General features: G+C 46.7%; 1 protein-coding gene across 7 annotated transcripts in view; it reads left to right on the top strand.

Moving 5' to 3' along the window:
- WIZ (WIZ zinc finger) overlaps positions 1 to 15,154 on the top strand; it is a 290,134-nt gene that overhangs the window by 112,695 nt on the left and 162,285 nt on the right. For 5 of the 7 annotated variants that reach the window (XM_077470010.1, XM_077470013.1, XM_077470014.1 and 2 more), the window contains 2 exons: positions 6,215 to 6,568; positions 9,857 to 10,699. In XM_077470010.1, coding sequence (XP_077326136.1) covers positions 6,215 to 6,568; positions 9,857 to 10,699 — 1,197 coding nt within the window. Of the gene's footprint in view, positions 1 to 6,214; positions 6,569 to 9,856; positions 10,700 to 10,805; positions 11,157 to 11,245; positions 11,436 to 15,154 lie in introns of all 7 variants that reach the window. The other 2 variants (XM_077470011.1, XM_077470015.1) reach the window with 2 other exon arrangements.

The following is a 15,154-nucleotide window of genomic DNA, read 5'->3' as shown; positions in this document are numbered from 1 at the left end:
ATGTGCCAATATTTCCCCATCACCAAAGATTTCTAAGGTTTGCGGTGGATCAGCGCCACTTTCAAATCATGGCCCTTTCTTTTGGTCTTGCTACTGGTCCTCGAGTGTTCACAAAAGTTCTAGCCCCGCCCCTTGCAAATCAAAGCGCTCAGGGCATAACTGTGATAGCTTATCTGGATGATTTGCTACTCATAGAACAGTCTGTGGCACGCCTAAGCCACAATGTGCTCTGCACGTTAAAGTACTTAGAGTACCTAGGCTGGGTCCTCAATTTAGAGAAATCCTCTTTGCAGCCCCTGAAAAGGCTAGAGTATTTGGAAATGGTCATAGACACAGTCCAAAGCAGAGTGTTCTTACCCAGATCAAAAGCCAGGGCCATAAAAGATTTGGTCTGGGTAGGAGAAATCCCTCCATCCGACTATGTATGAGACTATTGAGGAAAATGGTTGCCTCTTTTGAGGCTGTCCCTTACACTCAGTATCACTTGAGGCCTTCACAAAGCAGCAGCCTCTGCCTGGAACAAGAGGGTTCAAGCCTTGGATCCTCAAATGTGCCTATCCCCAGGGGATGCGCCAGAGCCTCAATTGGTGGTTACTGACCAAGAATCTTCTAAAAGGAAAGTTCTTTGTCCCAGTTACTTGGAAACTCGTAACCACCGTTGCCAGCCTAATAGGCTGGGAAGCAGTTCTGGAAGAAACTTCCACCCAGGGAAGATTGTCCAGATCTGAAAGGCTCATGCCCATCAACATTCTGTCAGTCCGACAATGCCACGGATGTGGCTTATATCAATCACCAAGGGGGCACCAGGAGCCTGGATGCCCAAAAGGAGGTGAATCACGTTTTTTTTTTCTGGGCAGAAAGGCATATTCCTTGTCTGTCATCTTTCTTCCAGGAGTAGAAAATTGGCAGGCGGATTTTCTAAGCTGCCAGCAGCTGTATCCAGGAGAATGGTCTCTACACCCCAACATATTTCAGACCATATGTCTGAAGTGGGGTACCCCGGATGTAGACCTGTTTGCATCCAGGTTCAACAAAAAGCTGGGATAGCTTTGTGTCAAGAACAAAGGATCTGCTAGCACAAGGGTCAGATGCCTTAAGGATTCCATGGGATCAGTACTTTCTGAGCTATGCCTTTCCTCCAATTCCGCTTCTTCCGCGGTTCCTTTGGAGGGTCAAAAGGGAAGCAAAGTCGGTCATTATGGGGACCCCGACGTGGCCCAGACAACCTTTTGTATGCAGAGATTGTAAAGATGGCAGTGGGGAGACCTTGGGTTCTTCCGCTGCGTCCAGATCTACTCTCACAAGGTCCAATATTCCATCCTGCCTTACGAAGATTAAATTTGACGGTTTGGCTGCTGAGACCCACATTGTGAAAGGCTGTGGGCTCTCGAAATCAGTCTTTTCCACTCTGGTTAATGCTAGGAAGTATGCCATTAGCATCCTGTGTGCCCATGGGATCTGAATTTGGTTTTGTCCGTTTTACAAGAACAACCCTTTGAACCATTGCACCATGCTTTTTTAATTCTTCTGACAAAGAAACTGGTATTTTTGGTAGCCATCTCCTTGGCTAGAAGGGTATCAGAATTAGCAGCTCTTTCTTGTAAAGAGCCATATTTGATTATTCACAAAGACAGGGTGGTGTTGCGTCCTTACCCCGACTTTCTTACTAAGGTAGTTTTAGGATTCCATCTCAATCAAGATGTGGTCCTATGGTCCTTTTTTTTTCCAGATCCACAGTTCGCGAAATAGGATTTTTAAATACAGCTTACCTGTAAAATCCTTTTCTTGGGAATACATCACGGAACACAGAACTCCCGCCCCTCTTCAGGATTATATGTGGGGTACTTATTGCTTTGCTACAAAACTGAGGTGCTCTTCATATGTGAGGGGTTATATAGGGGAGGAACTCGCTTTGTAATTGGGGTTACCAGTGTCCAATCACCTGAAGGTACTATCTAACGCAATAAGTAATTGCCAAGCCTCTGTGTCCCGTGATATATTCCCAAGCAAAGGTAAGCTGTATTTAAAAATCCTATTACTTTTTCAAAACTGTGCTGATATATGAAAGTGTTGCACACTCCAACAGGCAATGCCAGATTTAGACCTGGCCTCCAGGTTCAACTACAAACTGGACAGATTTGTCTCCCAGGTAAAGGGATCCTCTACCAGAATCAGGGATGCTCTTGTGGCTTTGTAGGATTAGTACATCCTGATTTACGCTTTTCTTCCCCTGAAACTTCTTTGTGCGCTTCGCAGGATTGATTTGGAAGCCATTCCTGTGATCCCCATTGTCCTGGACTAGCCCAGGAAGATGTAGTACACAGACCCAGTAAGACCTCTGGCAGACACCCTGCAGCCACCGTCAGATTGTCAGTATGTTCTGTCCCAAGGCCATCCTGCTTCACCATCACTGACTAGGTCATAGATAAGCATTTGTTAAGTTCAGCAGGAACCGGCTGAATTTTTATCCATACGTTGTGGTTCTTGTTCGACAGAAGTTGATTGGGAATGTTGCAAAACTTTGATCAGTCAGCACATGTAGCCAGTGTATTCTGACAGTGGAGAGTCCCTCTGTCAGAATATAATGTCTCGTGGGGGGATTCCTCCATCCATCTTGTTTATTTAAATGGAGGAATCTGAATGGCTGAACAAAAAATAAATAAAAATTTGTCTATTGCCAGCTTAACGACATGGCTGTTTAATCCCAGGTTCTGAGGGAAAGGGGCATCTCTTGAGTATGTGATACTAAAGGCTAGGAAGTCCAATTCCCACAAGGTCCATCATCGGACATGGAAGACATACTTCACTTGGTGTAAGTCTCTGGGGTTCCACACCTAGAATTTCACAGAATCCTCTTTTTCCTGCAGGTGGGACTGGAAACATTTTTTGTCTTTCAACACTAAGTGGTGTCAGGTTTCTGCCCTGCATGTTCTGTTTCAGAAGCCACAGGCCTAATACTCTTTAAATAAAACCTTTGTACACGTGGTCTCCGATGTAGCTTCCTGTCAGTTTCCCTTTTACTCTGTGGAGTTTGAATTTGGTTTTCTTTATGCTTAAGAATCTGCAGTTTGAACCCATTAGAGACATTTCTCTCTACTCTCAACAACCAGGAAGTTTTCCTTGGAGCCATTACCTATGTGAGTGTCTCAACTGGCAGCCTTATCCTACAATATGGTTTTGCATGGGAACAAGGTGGTGTTGAGGCCCAGGACATCCTTCTTTCCTATGGTAGTTTCTGCCTTTCTTCCTTCTGTCTGCCTGACTAGTATTTAATAAAAGGTAATTTCCCTCCATCATCTAGATGTGGTTTGGGCTGTGAGAGTCTATCTCTCTGCCACTGCTGCTTTTAGGAAAACCAATTCACTTTTTGTCATCCCAGATATACCTAGAGAGGATGTATGGGCTTTTCAGCATTCCCTATTGCCACTGCCACTTAGTCTGTTGTTCACATGTTCTTTTACATTCTTCCAGGTAGATGGTGTGGCTCTTCATCTGATTTTTTTTTTTCCCCCTTTCTCATGAGCCTGTTGGCGTTTGCTGGTGTTGGCCACACCTAAGTTGTACTGCTTGTGGAAATCCCAGAGGTTAAAGTCTTCAATTCTCCCTCAGTGGACAAAAAAGAAAACAGAATTGCTTTTCTTGTAGTCTATTGAGGGATACAGGTCCCACCCTTTAGTGTTTTTAAATATGATATCAGTACTACTTTTTTTTGCAAAGAAAATACAAATCCCTGGGCATACCGGGCTCAAAGCAAACAAAACCACAATAAAAAAAAAGAAAAGTAACCCATAAGATTACATAACAATCTAACAAAACAGCTGCTCAGCACTAATTACAGGATTATGAAGGAGAATAACCTATGGTACCAGTCGTCTTTGATGTTCCATTGGTTAGGATTATATGCACCTTTGAGCTACTAGACACATAGTTAAGTCACGGTATCTCTATGGAGCATAAGTCAACAAAAACTTGTCCAAGAGGACTTAATATCTCAGGCAGAAGCAGATTAAAGCCAGCTATCCCAAACTTTAGAGAATTTATAAGGACATCCATGGGAGAGGTATGTGGCTTTATATAACAGCAATACAGCATTCACTAAGGACTGCCAGGAAACTAGTAGGGACCTCCCTGGTTTTCCAGTTCATAGTAATGGCTTTGCGGGCGTAAAAAAGGCGTAAGCTAAGAAGGGTTGGAGGTGCCCTACGAGGGGCTAGATGGGTCACCAGACCAAGTAAGCAAACTTCTATGGTGAGAGGAATCCCCACCGTAGTTAGTCTAGCAGTGAACTGTGTAACTTCAGCCCAAAAAATTAGCATTTCTGTACACGTCCAGAATACATGTTTGAAATCTGCATGTTCTTCCAAGCGCCTGCAGCACTGAGGAGAGACCTGGAAACCATTTTTGATTGAAATTGGTACACAGAATATGTCTGACACCTCACAGGTTAGAGAAGGGATAATCCCACAAGTCTTCCCAATATTCATCGTTGATATCTGGAACATCCGTCTGCCATCTAGCCCATAGAATCTCCATAAGAAACATGAACCGATGGCAGGAGGGCCTTATATAATTCTGAAAGCAGTTTAGTTAGATCTCAGTACTACTTTGCTTGAAAACGCCATACTGTTAGTAGAATGGGTTATTCTAGGCTGGCCTACAGTTTTTTTTTATCTTTTTTTTTGTCAGTGCTCAGACCTCCTAAAAAAAAAAATTGTCATTTGAAAAAAATAAATAAATAAAATGTCCCTCTAAGAGCTATGGGCAATGACTTGGAGACAGGTGGGGCGGGGGCGCTATCTTCCCCTCACTCGTCTCCATGTCAGGCCAGGGACAGGTCCGGATCGCCGTTACAGACCTGGCTCCTAACTTTTTAAGCTGGCTCCTAGATTCCAAGCAAATTTGTCAAGCCCTGATCTAAGCCCATCAGCTAACGCCACTCCGTGCAAGTCACACTGGCTCTACATCTGTTTAGTATACTACACTGTGTACAAAACCTTACCTTCAAGAAGAATATTTAAAAAAGAAATAAAAAGATCTGGCTAGTCATCACAATTTTGGGTTTCTTTTGCGTCCCACTGAGAGAGTAAGCTTTTGTTCCAGGTTTGCTGCCAGACTAAAGTGAGAGATGCAGAGGGCCAGGAAGTCACTGGTTTCAAGACTCCCCCCCCCACCACCTTTCCTTAGCCTTTTATTATAAAACATTGTGACCAGTGTGGGGACAAGGTCACCTGTTGCCCAGGGCAAAGATGACAAATTGCCTCCACCCCCCCCCCCCCCTTTATCATGTGCAAGCTTATAAAAAGGAGAGAGGGAGAGAGGACAACTCCCACCTCCTCTTTGCTCTCTCCTCTCCTTTCCACTTCTATCGCTGGGCTGACAGAACTAGTGATGCCACTGTCACTACTCCTGTCAGCCTTATAGTAGAAAGAACTTGCTGTGCCTCCAGCCCTACAATACATGCTGCGCCCAGGGCAACTATCCCTTCTGCCCACTCCTTGTCCTGGCCCTGATTGTGGCACCCAAGGCCCCTCGCAAGTCAAAGCGTTTTTTCTTAATGTGATCTAGGGTAAACAACACCCTGTTACTTGTTCTCCCACCCCTATCCATAAACACTCACTTTCCTCCTCTCATGATCCAGCACTGTTCCAGCTGTGGCACTGCTCTCCCTTCTTCCTGGTCACATGGGAGACACAAGATGCAACAGGAGCCATGGGCTCCTGCTGCTGTCAAACTCCTGTGAGAGGGGGTGGGTTTTACTGGTGCTGTGTGTGTTTATGGACTCACACAGCCTGCTGAGGGGCACCCACAGGAAGGAGAAGTGGAATGTCTGAGGTGGAACTCTAGAAGAGAAGGTAAGGGACTGCTGTGCAATACCATTGCACAGAGCAGGTAAGTATAACAACATCATTTTTATTTTATTGAACAAAAATAGCCTTTATAATCACTTTAAAGTTTGCAGAGTTCTTTTTAAAGACTATACATTTTATAGGCTACATCTGAATGGCTACAATGCATAGCAAGTGTTTTTTCATGTGCATTTTCAGACACATTAATGTGTATGGAAACATGCAGTCGCTGTAGAAATTTAAATAAGTTCACCATGCAGTCAGTCCTATGTGCTAGCTGCAGACCTTCCACACCCACCCTCATTTTACTAAAGCAGATAAGTTAGTAATCTAAAGACAGCAATTGTGTTTGTCATCCACTCCTCCAGCCCCGAGTTCGGAAGTAGTCCGCTGCGAGTTCTGCGGCGAGTTCTTTGAAAACAAAAAGGGCCTGTCAAGCCACGCACGCTCCCACCTGCGCCAGATGGGCGTCACAGAGTGGCATGTCAACGGGTCACCCATCGACACACTACAGGAGATCTTGGCCAGTGGGACCTGTTCCAGAACAGGCACCAGAATCGGAGGCCCCAGCTCGGAGAAGCTCCTCCCACATCGTCCTCCCGCTTCCCCATCCCGGTCCCACCCATACAGTGGGTTGGCCCCGGCAATGCAACACAAACCTCCTCGGCTTCCTACCTACTCGGCCAGTGAGTGGCCGTCCGAGCTCTCACCTTTAAACTTGTGTAAGTGGGCCATTGACCCGCAGCTCTTCATATGCTTGCTCATCCTTTTCATTGCTTTCCATCTTGTCTGTTTCATTCATATATTTAATTCAGACCACTCCTGGCTTTCCCAAATAACCAATTCATCAGTAAGAATCCAGGGTGTGACTTGGCATTAGCAGTGAGTTGGTGAGATTGTGTATGCTTGTCTTTTAGGCTTTAGTGCGGTACTGCAATTTCTTTAATGACGAACCAAATTTTTGCTGTGTAACGTGTAACCTTTCAGCAGAAATACTTCCTCCTGAAGCTTTACTTTAGCCTACTTGTTTGGTCAGAAATTGCCATCACACATATTTTTGAACCAAGGTGTTTGAGTGCTTGTCTTGGCAAGCTGTTTAGCATTAAATGTGTGCTTGCCACAGGTGCACAAAGGTGAAGCAACCCGTCAAATCACCTTTGGGAGTATATCATAAGTCTTTACTAAGAAAACTATCCTGGACAAAATATGGAAGTTGCCATTGTTGATCTTCTGATAACTTTCTGGCAATTCAGTCATTGCCCAAGGACAACTATGTATTTAAGTAGGGGTGCACCGAATGGGTTTTTTGGTGTCGAAACGGATACTGAAAATAAAAAATACACTAGGCCAAAAAACTATACCGAAACCGCACCGATACCGAAACATATTTAAAAAAAAATTTTTTATTCAGGAGATGGTCAGAGACTGGGGACATGGTACAGGAGAGGGTCAGAGACTGGGGACGTGGTACAGGAGATGGTCAGAGACTGGGGACGTGGTACAGGAGATGGTCAGAGACTGGGGACGTGGTACAGGAGATGGTCAGAGACAGGGGACGTGGTACAGGAGATGGTCAGAGACTGGGGACGTGGCACAGGTGATGGTCAGAGACTGGGGACGTGGCACAGGTGATGGTCAGAGACTGGGGACGTGGCACGGGTGATGGTCAGAGACTGGGACGTGGCACGGGTGATGGTCAGAGACTGGGGACGTGGCACAGGAGATGGTCAGAGACTGGGGACGTGGCACAGGAGATGGTCAGAGACTGGGGACGTGGCACGGGTGATGGTCAGAGACTGGGACGTGGCACGGGTGATGGTCAGAGACTGGGGACGTGGCACAGGAGATGGTCAGAGACTGGGGACGTGGCACAGGAGATGGTCAGAGACTGGGGACGTGGCACAGGAGATGGTCAGAGACTGGGGACGTGGCACAGGAGATGGTCAGAGACTGGGGACGTGGCACTGGAGATGGTCAGAGACTGCACACATGATACAAGAGATCAATGCAGCCTCACCAGTGCCCGTCAGATGCAGCCAGCCAGTGTCCCCCATTGCAGCCAGCCTGTGAAGGGCAGAGAGGAGAGCCACCTCTGCCGCCTGTTTGATCACAGCGCCGGGAACATCATAGCTTTCATTTCAATAGCTGTGTGTTCCCGGTCACGCGCCATCACATACAGCCCCTCCCCCTTGTCCGGGCACTTTGATAGACAGATCACCCGTCCAATCCTGCGGGGGATCTGTCTATCAAAGTGCCCGGACAAGGGGGAGGGGCTGTATGTGACGGCGCGTGACCAGGAACACACAGCTATTGAAATGAAAGCTGTGATGTTCCCGGCGCTTTGATCGAAGAGGCGGCGGAGGTGGCTCTCCTGCACTATAGGACACCCCCATGATGGGCGGCACCAGGGGCGGGTGGGCGAGCCCCCACCCAGGCCACGCCCCATTTTCGGCTCCATTATCAGACGTTTTTCTCTTTCAAATTGGCATTTTCAGCCGATATGTTTCGGTGGCCGAAATTTTGGTGTAACCCTATATTTAAGGATTCTGGTTATGTATGGCCAACAATGGCAGGCTCCTTTTTTTGTTGTTACGACACGTATTCTTTAGGAACTACTGTAACTCTCTTCCTATAGTCTTTAATTTGACCACAGGAAATGTCCTAAATCGCATCAAAAATAGCTGCACCTCATTTGCTGTAGTTTATTAAACAAAGGGCTTAGTGTGGCATGTAGGGGTGATTTTCCTATGTGCTTCTCAACTGATTGATTTCCCTAATCTTCAAAGATGGCTGCCTGTACCTCATGGCTTTAAACGTTAAAGTAAACCTATAGAGTAAGGTAATTTCCTGACTGTAATGGCGATATATTGACTACAGCACTTTCAGTCACTGGCCCAGAGCAAGTATGCACATAAGGAAAGTAGGCAGCTCTGGAAATTCTTATCTGGATAGTTGTTGCAGTTCAGCAACTCCTACTGAAGCAGCAGTCAGCTTGACAGTCAGGCAACTTACATTTTTAGGCTGAGAACTTGGCAGCGGCAGCCTCCATGTTTTGTCATGACCAGCAAACCTGTCCTCAGACCTCCACTTTTAAAATAATAGTTGCTTGGTTGTCATGCTGATCTATTCACTGGCCCAAAACAATTATGTGGATTTGGTGCACCAGCTTCCTCTGCCTGGACTTGACTGCACTGCATGATTGTTCTAAGTCAGCGACTGAGAAAGAATTTTAGCCAGTGACAGCTAGTCCATTTCAGAAGTGATACACTACTTACAGGATTCCTTTATCTAACTACTTTGAAAATAGGTAGTGTGTTCCAAGTGTTTTTTATTAGTTGCTAATGGTTGTACTATTTTAATAGTTGCAGTGCTATATTATTGAACAAGTACATTGTGTTCTTTTTAAGCCTTCCACATATTATAGTGTGTAATTGGCAATAAGGCTGTTTTCTTCTTACAAAGGCTTTAGTCCATTAGATTGTGTCTGGTGAAATCTGTTTAGGCAAACCTTTTCTTACTGTTACTAATTTGTCTGTGGCTAGTGATCAAAGTTAGGCAAGTGTTTACTACAGTTTTGAATCCAGAAGTGTACAGTGTACTAGGGTAAACTGGAGCACACCAAGTACACATTTATATCTTGAGCATTTTGGATCGTCTTGCCTTGCTTTTACATGTTTTCTGTAATGTTGTTCCATTTTGTAGGCAGTAGATGTTGTGCTCTTTCCCATCAGTGTTTTAAAGGCCATCTGGAGAACCATTGTAAAATATTAGCCAGCAGCTGTGTAATCGCTTAACCATTCTATAGAGACTTTACTGTGGGCATGCCTGATGTGGTTTGTTAGACATTGAGATTGTTTCATCTTGCATTTTTGTATGTGATTGCTGGCAAGTTAGTCTACTAACATTTGTATGGTTTTCCCCTTTTCCTGCCTTTCTGCTTTTATTTTCACCATTTTGGAACTTCCACTTTTGTTGTATTTTTAATATCCATATTCTCTGTTTTTTTGTAGCTTCACAGTCAGACCCCTCCCGTGACATCCGCTGCGAGTTCTGTAATGAGTTCTTTGAGAACCGCAAAGGACTGTCTAGTCATGCACGTTCACATCTCCGCCAGATGGGTATAACAGAATGGCACGTGAATGGCTCACCTATTGACACTCTGCGAGAAATCATACATAAGAGGCATCCAGCAAAACCACAACAGCAAGTTTCCAGCATTAAAATGGAACCTCATGGGGACGATGAGCCACCCAGTCCATCCCACAGACTCTCACCTCTAAGTGTTGGGGCATCAGTGATGGCACGAGATATTCCAATTTCAGCACCTGGGCGCCCTCATAACAATTTTCTTTCACCAGTACCAACTAAGAGGCCAGTACCTCATGAACCTAGACTTACACAGTCTGAGCCAAAGGGCTATATGAATGCAGAGCCAAAGACTTGCAGCCAGCCTAAGTCTTACTTACAGGGTGAGAGTAGACCAAAATCCTACATTACAGAGGAGGGCCAGCCCAAGACGTTTGTTCACGGTGATGGGAAGCCAAAACAGTTCTTGCAAAGTGGAGAAGGGAGGCCAAAGACTTTTATGCAAGATGGGAGACCAAAGGGCTTTTTGGCAATTGAAAACCGACCCAAGACATATGTACATGGCGAAAGCAAGCCTAAAACATATTTGCAAGGTGATGCAAAGCCTAAGTCTTTTATACCTGGGGAAAATAAACCTAAACCGTTCTTGCAAGGTGAGCCCAAGCCCAAGTCTTTTTCTCCAGATGGCAAGACCAAGGCTTACATTCAGACGGAGCTTCCATTCAAGGTCAAGATGAAGACATCCCCAGAGAAGGCAGTCGCATGCAGTAAGTAAAAGGTTTATAGTATGGCTCTGGGTTGTGTGTATTACATTGTTTGTAACGATTTTTATTTCTCTTCCACAATGTTTCTGCTCTTTCCTAATTTAACCAGTGGAGGCCTGCTGTGAGCTTTGTGGGTTGTTCTTTGAGAATCGGAAGGCTTTAGCCAGCCATGCCAGAGCTCATCTTCGACAATTTGGTGTAACGGAATGGTGCGTCAATGGTTCCCCAATTGAAACGCTGCGGGAATGGATGAAGCAAAGACCCCAAAAGGCTGGTGCCTATCTCAATTACATCCAAGGACGTCCTTTCTCCAAAAAGTTCAAACGTGCTTTGCAAAGTCCAAAACCAGGACCAGACAAGGAAAGCCCAGCTACAACCCCCGGAAAGGTAGCTGAGAAAGAACACAGTGCTGCAACACAAAGCCCAACCTCTGAAAAACCAGCTGAGCCACAGGGGCAGAGTAAGTGTGACACATAGGATAAAAAATGTAAGGATGGCTTACTTAGATTATTGGTTCTATGATATCTAAAAATGTATCTATATCAACAGAAGTGGAGCGACGTCACCCTAAGGCACCTGAGGTTCCACCCTCTCGGGAAGATACGGTTTCTGAACCACTAGCCAAAAATGAGGAGCCACGACCACCTGCAAGAGCACGTCCTGTGCCTTCTCTGGTACCAAGACCACCTGAGAAATCATTAGTGAAGTTCGTTGGAAACATTTACACTTTGAAATGCAGGTGAGATGGCTGTGCTTGTTTTATCTTTTGATCTTCTTATATAGTACTTAAAACTGGTCACAAAAATTAGGCAGTAAATGCTTTTCATGTTTTGTTTTCTTTACAAAACAGATTCTTCAACTACTCAAATCATACAATTTTGTGACAGCTGTCCTTTAATACCCAATTACATTTTCAGTTTAAATCAGCTAAGTATGTTGCAGGTGCCTAAAAACAGAACCTTGTTCAGTCTTGCAGTTTGTTTTCTCTAGAAAGCAGCCACAGCTTGAGTACAAAAGCCTGACCCCTGACGGCATTCTGTGGAGGATGACCCTTGCCCTGTGTGGAACCATTGGTTTCTCTGCAAAGGTCTTAAATTCTCTCCTGCTGATTCAGACTTATAGCTTTGCAATCAGCAAACCACGTGCTCGCTCCTTATTGGAAAACTCTAGCTCTGACTCAGCAGGGAGCATCTCGGACCTCTGCTGCGAGGCCACTGCTTGGACACAGAGCAAAGGCGATTCTCTGCAGCATGCTGGCAGAAGACAGGCATTTCTACTCAGGTTGAAGCTGCATTTAAAACAAACAGTAAGCTTTGGAACACATTTTGTTATATTGCCCTTGAAACATATTTAGATGGCACTCTCACATCAAACGAGTTTCTGTTTTTAGGTGTTGGTTGCTAAGTTGAATTATGTGCTAGCTTCTTATCTCAGAAGAGTTTAATGGAACTGGGAATTCAGGTGAGCTGTCTCCACCAGAATACACAGTTGCATCCATCTGATGCAGCCTTTATAAAGCCAAATAACCCTATCCTTTTCTCTTGGACTGAGAAAATAATTGTGAATTCAAGGTGCAAGAGACACACCTTTCAACACTGAAATTTCAGGTATAGGAAGGCACCAGGTAGTTGGCATTTCAGTTTTGGGTGTAGTAACATTTAATACAAATGTGAACTATTACAGATTTTACATTATTGAAACACTCTGATATGTTGGCACAAGTTAAGTCACCAATATATTTTGCAATGTCATACCAGATCACTGGTAGAGGAAGTGAGGGGTACTCCAACAGCAATCCTTTGCAATACAATAAACTGTAAAGATTAAAAGAAACAGGCAGCGCTACACCTATTCAACAAGCGGAAAAATTAATTAAAGTGACAAAGATGTGTAAATATATACACCTGTGAAATGTTCAATATTTTTTTTTTCTAGGGTAAAGCTGCTGTCTAATGATGTGTAAAGACAACTAAACATGAAAGTGAAAACAGACAGTGCTGCACCGAAAACAACAAAAAATAAATTGAATTGAAGTGACACTGATTTTTATAAGCAGCTACCCTAAGCACATAAATATGTGCTAAAATATATGGTGTAGACAAGGACGAAAACACTGTTAACCACTTCAGCCCCAGAAGATTTTGCTGCTCAATGACCAGGCCATTTTTTGCGAATTGGCACTGCGTTGCTTGAACTGACAATTTTGTGGTCGTGCGACGGTGTACCCAAACAAATTTGACGTCCTTTTATTCCCCCCACAGATAGGGCTTTCTTTTGGTGGTATTTGATCACCTCTACAGTTTTTTTGTGCTTTAACAAAAAAAAGAGCGACAATTTTGAAAAAAACACAATATTTTGTACTTTTTGCTATAATATCCCCAATTTAAAAAAATAAATGAATCAAATTTTTTTCCTCAGGCCGCGTACACACGGGCGGACTGTTCGCCCAACCTTGTCCGCTGAACAGTGTTTGGGCGGACAGTCCGCTCGTGTGTGGGCTTTCAGCGGACAGTTTCAGCGGACAGTTGGACGGACAAGGTCTTTCGGAAATTCCGAAAAACTGTCCGCTGAAACTGTGTTTGAGCGAACAGTCCGCCCGTGTGTGGGCCTGTCCGCTGTACTTTCGAAATGAGCGGACTGTTCCCGCTCGGAAAGTCCGCCCATTTCGAGCGCGTGTACAGGTAGGCGGGGCCCGCGAAGGAAACGTCGCGGGCTCCGCCGCCTGGAATGTGCTTAAAGGGGAACCCCAACGCCGAAAAAAATCGGCGTGGGGGTTCCCCCAAAGTCCACACCAGACCCTTGTCCGAGCACGCTACCCGGCCGGCCAGGAAAGGGGGGCGAGCGAGCGCGCCCCCCCTCCTGAGCCGTACCAGGCCGCGTGCCCTCAACATGGGGGGGTGCCTTGGGGAAGGGGGGGCCGCGCGGCCCCCCCACCCCAAAGCACCTTGTCCCCATGTTGATGAGGACAAGGGCCTCTTCCCGACAACCCTGGCCGTTGGTTGTCGGGGTCTGCGGGCGGGGGGCTTATCGGAATCCGGGAGCCCCCTTTAAGAAGGGGGCCCCGGATACCGGCCCCCCACCCTATGTGAATGAGTATGGGGTACAATATACCCCTACCCATTCACCTGTGAAATAAAGTACAATAAAACACACAACACAGAGAAAAAGTATTTTATTGCACAGCCGGGGGTCTTCCGTCTTCGGGGGTCTTCTCGCCGGACTCCTCCGCTATGTGTGTGTAGCTCTTTTACTAGCGGAGGAGTCCGGCTTTCTTCCTCCCCGCCGCCGGCCTCTTCTCCCGACTTCGGGGGTCTTGTCCCCCTCTTCGGTTCTTCTGCCGGGCCACCGCGCCTGGTCCGGTGGCCCGGTCTTCTGTCGCCGTCTTCTGTCGCCGCCTTCGGTTCTTCTGCCGGGCCACCGCGCCTTCTTGTAGCTCTTTTACAGGCGGTGGCCCGGTCTTCTGTCGCCGCTGTCGCCTTCCGTTCTTCTTCTTGTTCTTCTTGTTCTTCTCCAGGAGATGTTGACACGTCGCTCCCTCCGGCCGGAATGCCAGAGCCGCCCTGCGCTGTGACTTATATAGTGACAATGGGGCGGGGTCACATGGTATATGTCACATGGGTTGGTCACATGGGTTGATGTCACATGGGGACTATGACATCGTAAGGGGGCGGGGTCACCATGTGACCAACCCATGTGACATATACCATGTGACCCCGCCCCATTGTCACTATATAAGTCACAGCGCAGGGCGGCTCTGGCATTCCGGCCGGAGGGAGCGACGTGTCAACATCTCCTGGAGAAGAACAAGAAGAACAAGAAGAAGAACGGAAGGCGACAGCGGCGACAGAAGACCGGGCCACCGCCTGTAAAAGAGCTACAAGAAGGCGCGGTGGCCCGGCAGAAGAACCGAAGGCGGCGACAGAAGACGGCGACAGAAGACCGGGCCACCGGACCAGGCGCGGTGGCCCGGCAGAAGAACCGAAGAGGGGGACAAGACCCCCGAAGTCGGGAGAAGAGGCCGGCGGCGGGGAGGAAGAAAGCCGGACTCCTCCGCTGGCAAAAGAGCTACACACACATAGCGGAGGAGTCCGGCGAGAAGACCCCCGAAGACGGAAGACCCCCGGCTGTGCAATAAAATACTTTTTCTCTGTGTTGTGTGTTTTATTGTACTTTATTTCACAGGTGAATGGGTAGGGGTACATTGTACCCCATACTCATTCACATAGGGTGGGGGGCCGGTATCCGGGGCCCCCTTCTTAAAGGGGGCTCCCGGATTCCGATAAGCCCCCCGCCCGCAGACCCCGACAACCAACGGCCAGGGTTGTCGGGAAGAGGCCCTTGTCCTCATCAACATGGGGACAAGGTGCTTTGGGGTGGGGGGGCCGCGCGGCCCCCCCTTCCCCAAGGCACCCCCCCATGTTGAGGGCACGCGGCCTGGTACGGCTCAGGAGGGGGGGC

Source organism: Lithobates pipiens, unplaced genomic scaffold (genome assembly GCF_037356315.1).
Source record: "Lithobates pipiens isolate NorthernLeopardFrog02 unplaced genomic scaffold, aLitPip1_a1.2 Scaffold_8, whole genome shotgun sequence".
NCBI classification, from domain to species: Eukaryota; Metazoa; Chordata; class Amphibia; order Anura; family Ranidae; genus Lithobates; species Lithobates pipiens.
This window is presented reverse-complemented; position numbering and strand designations above follow the sequence as displayed.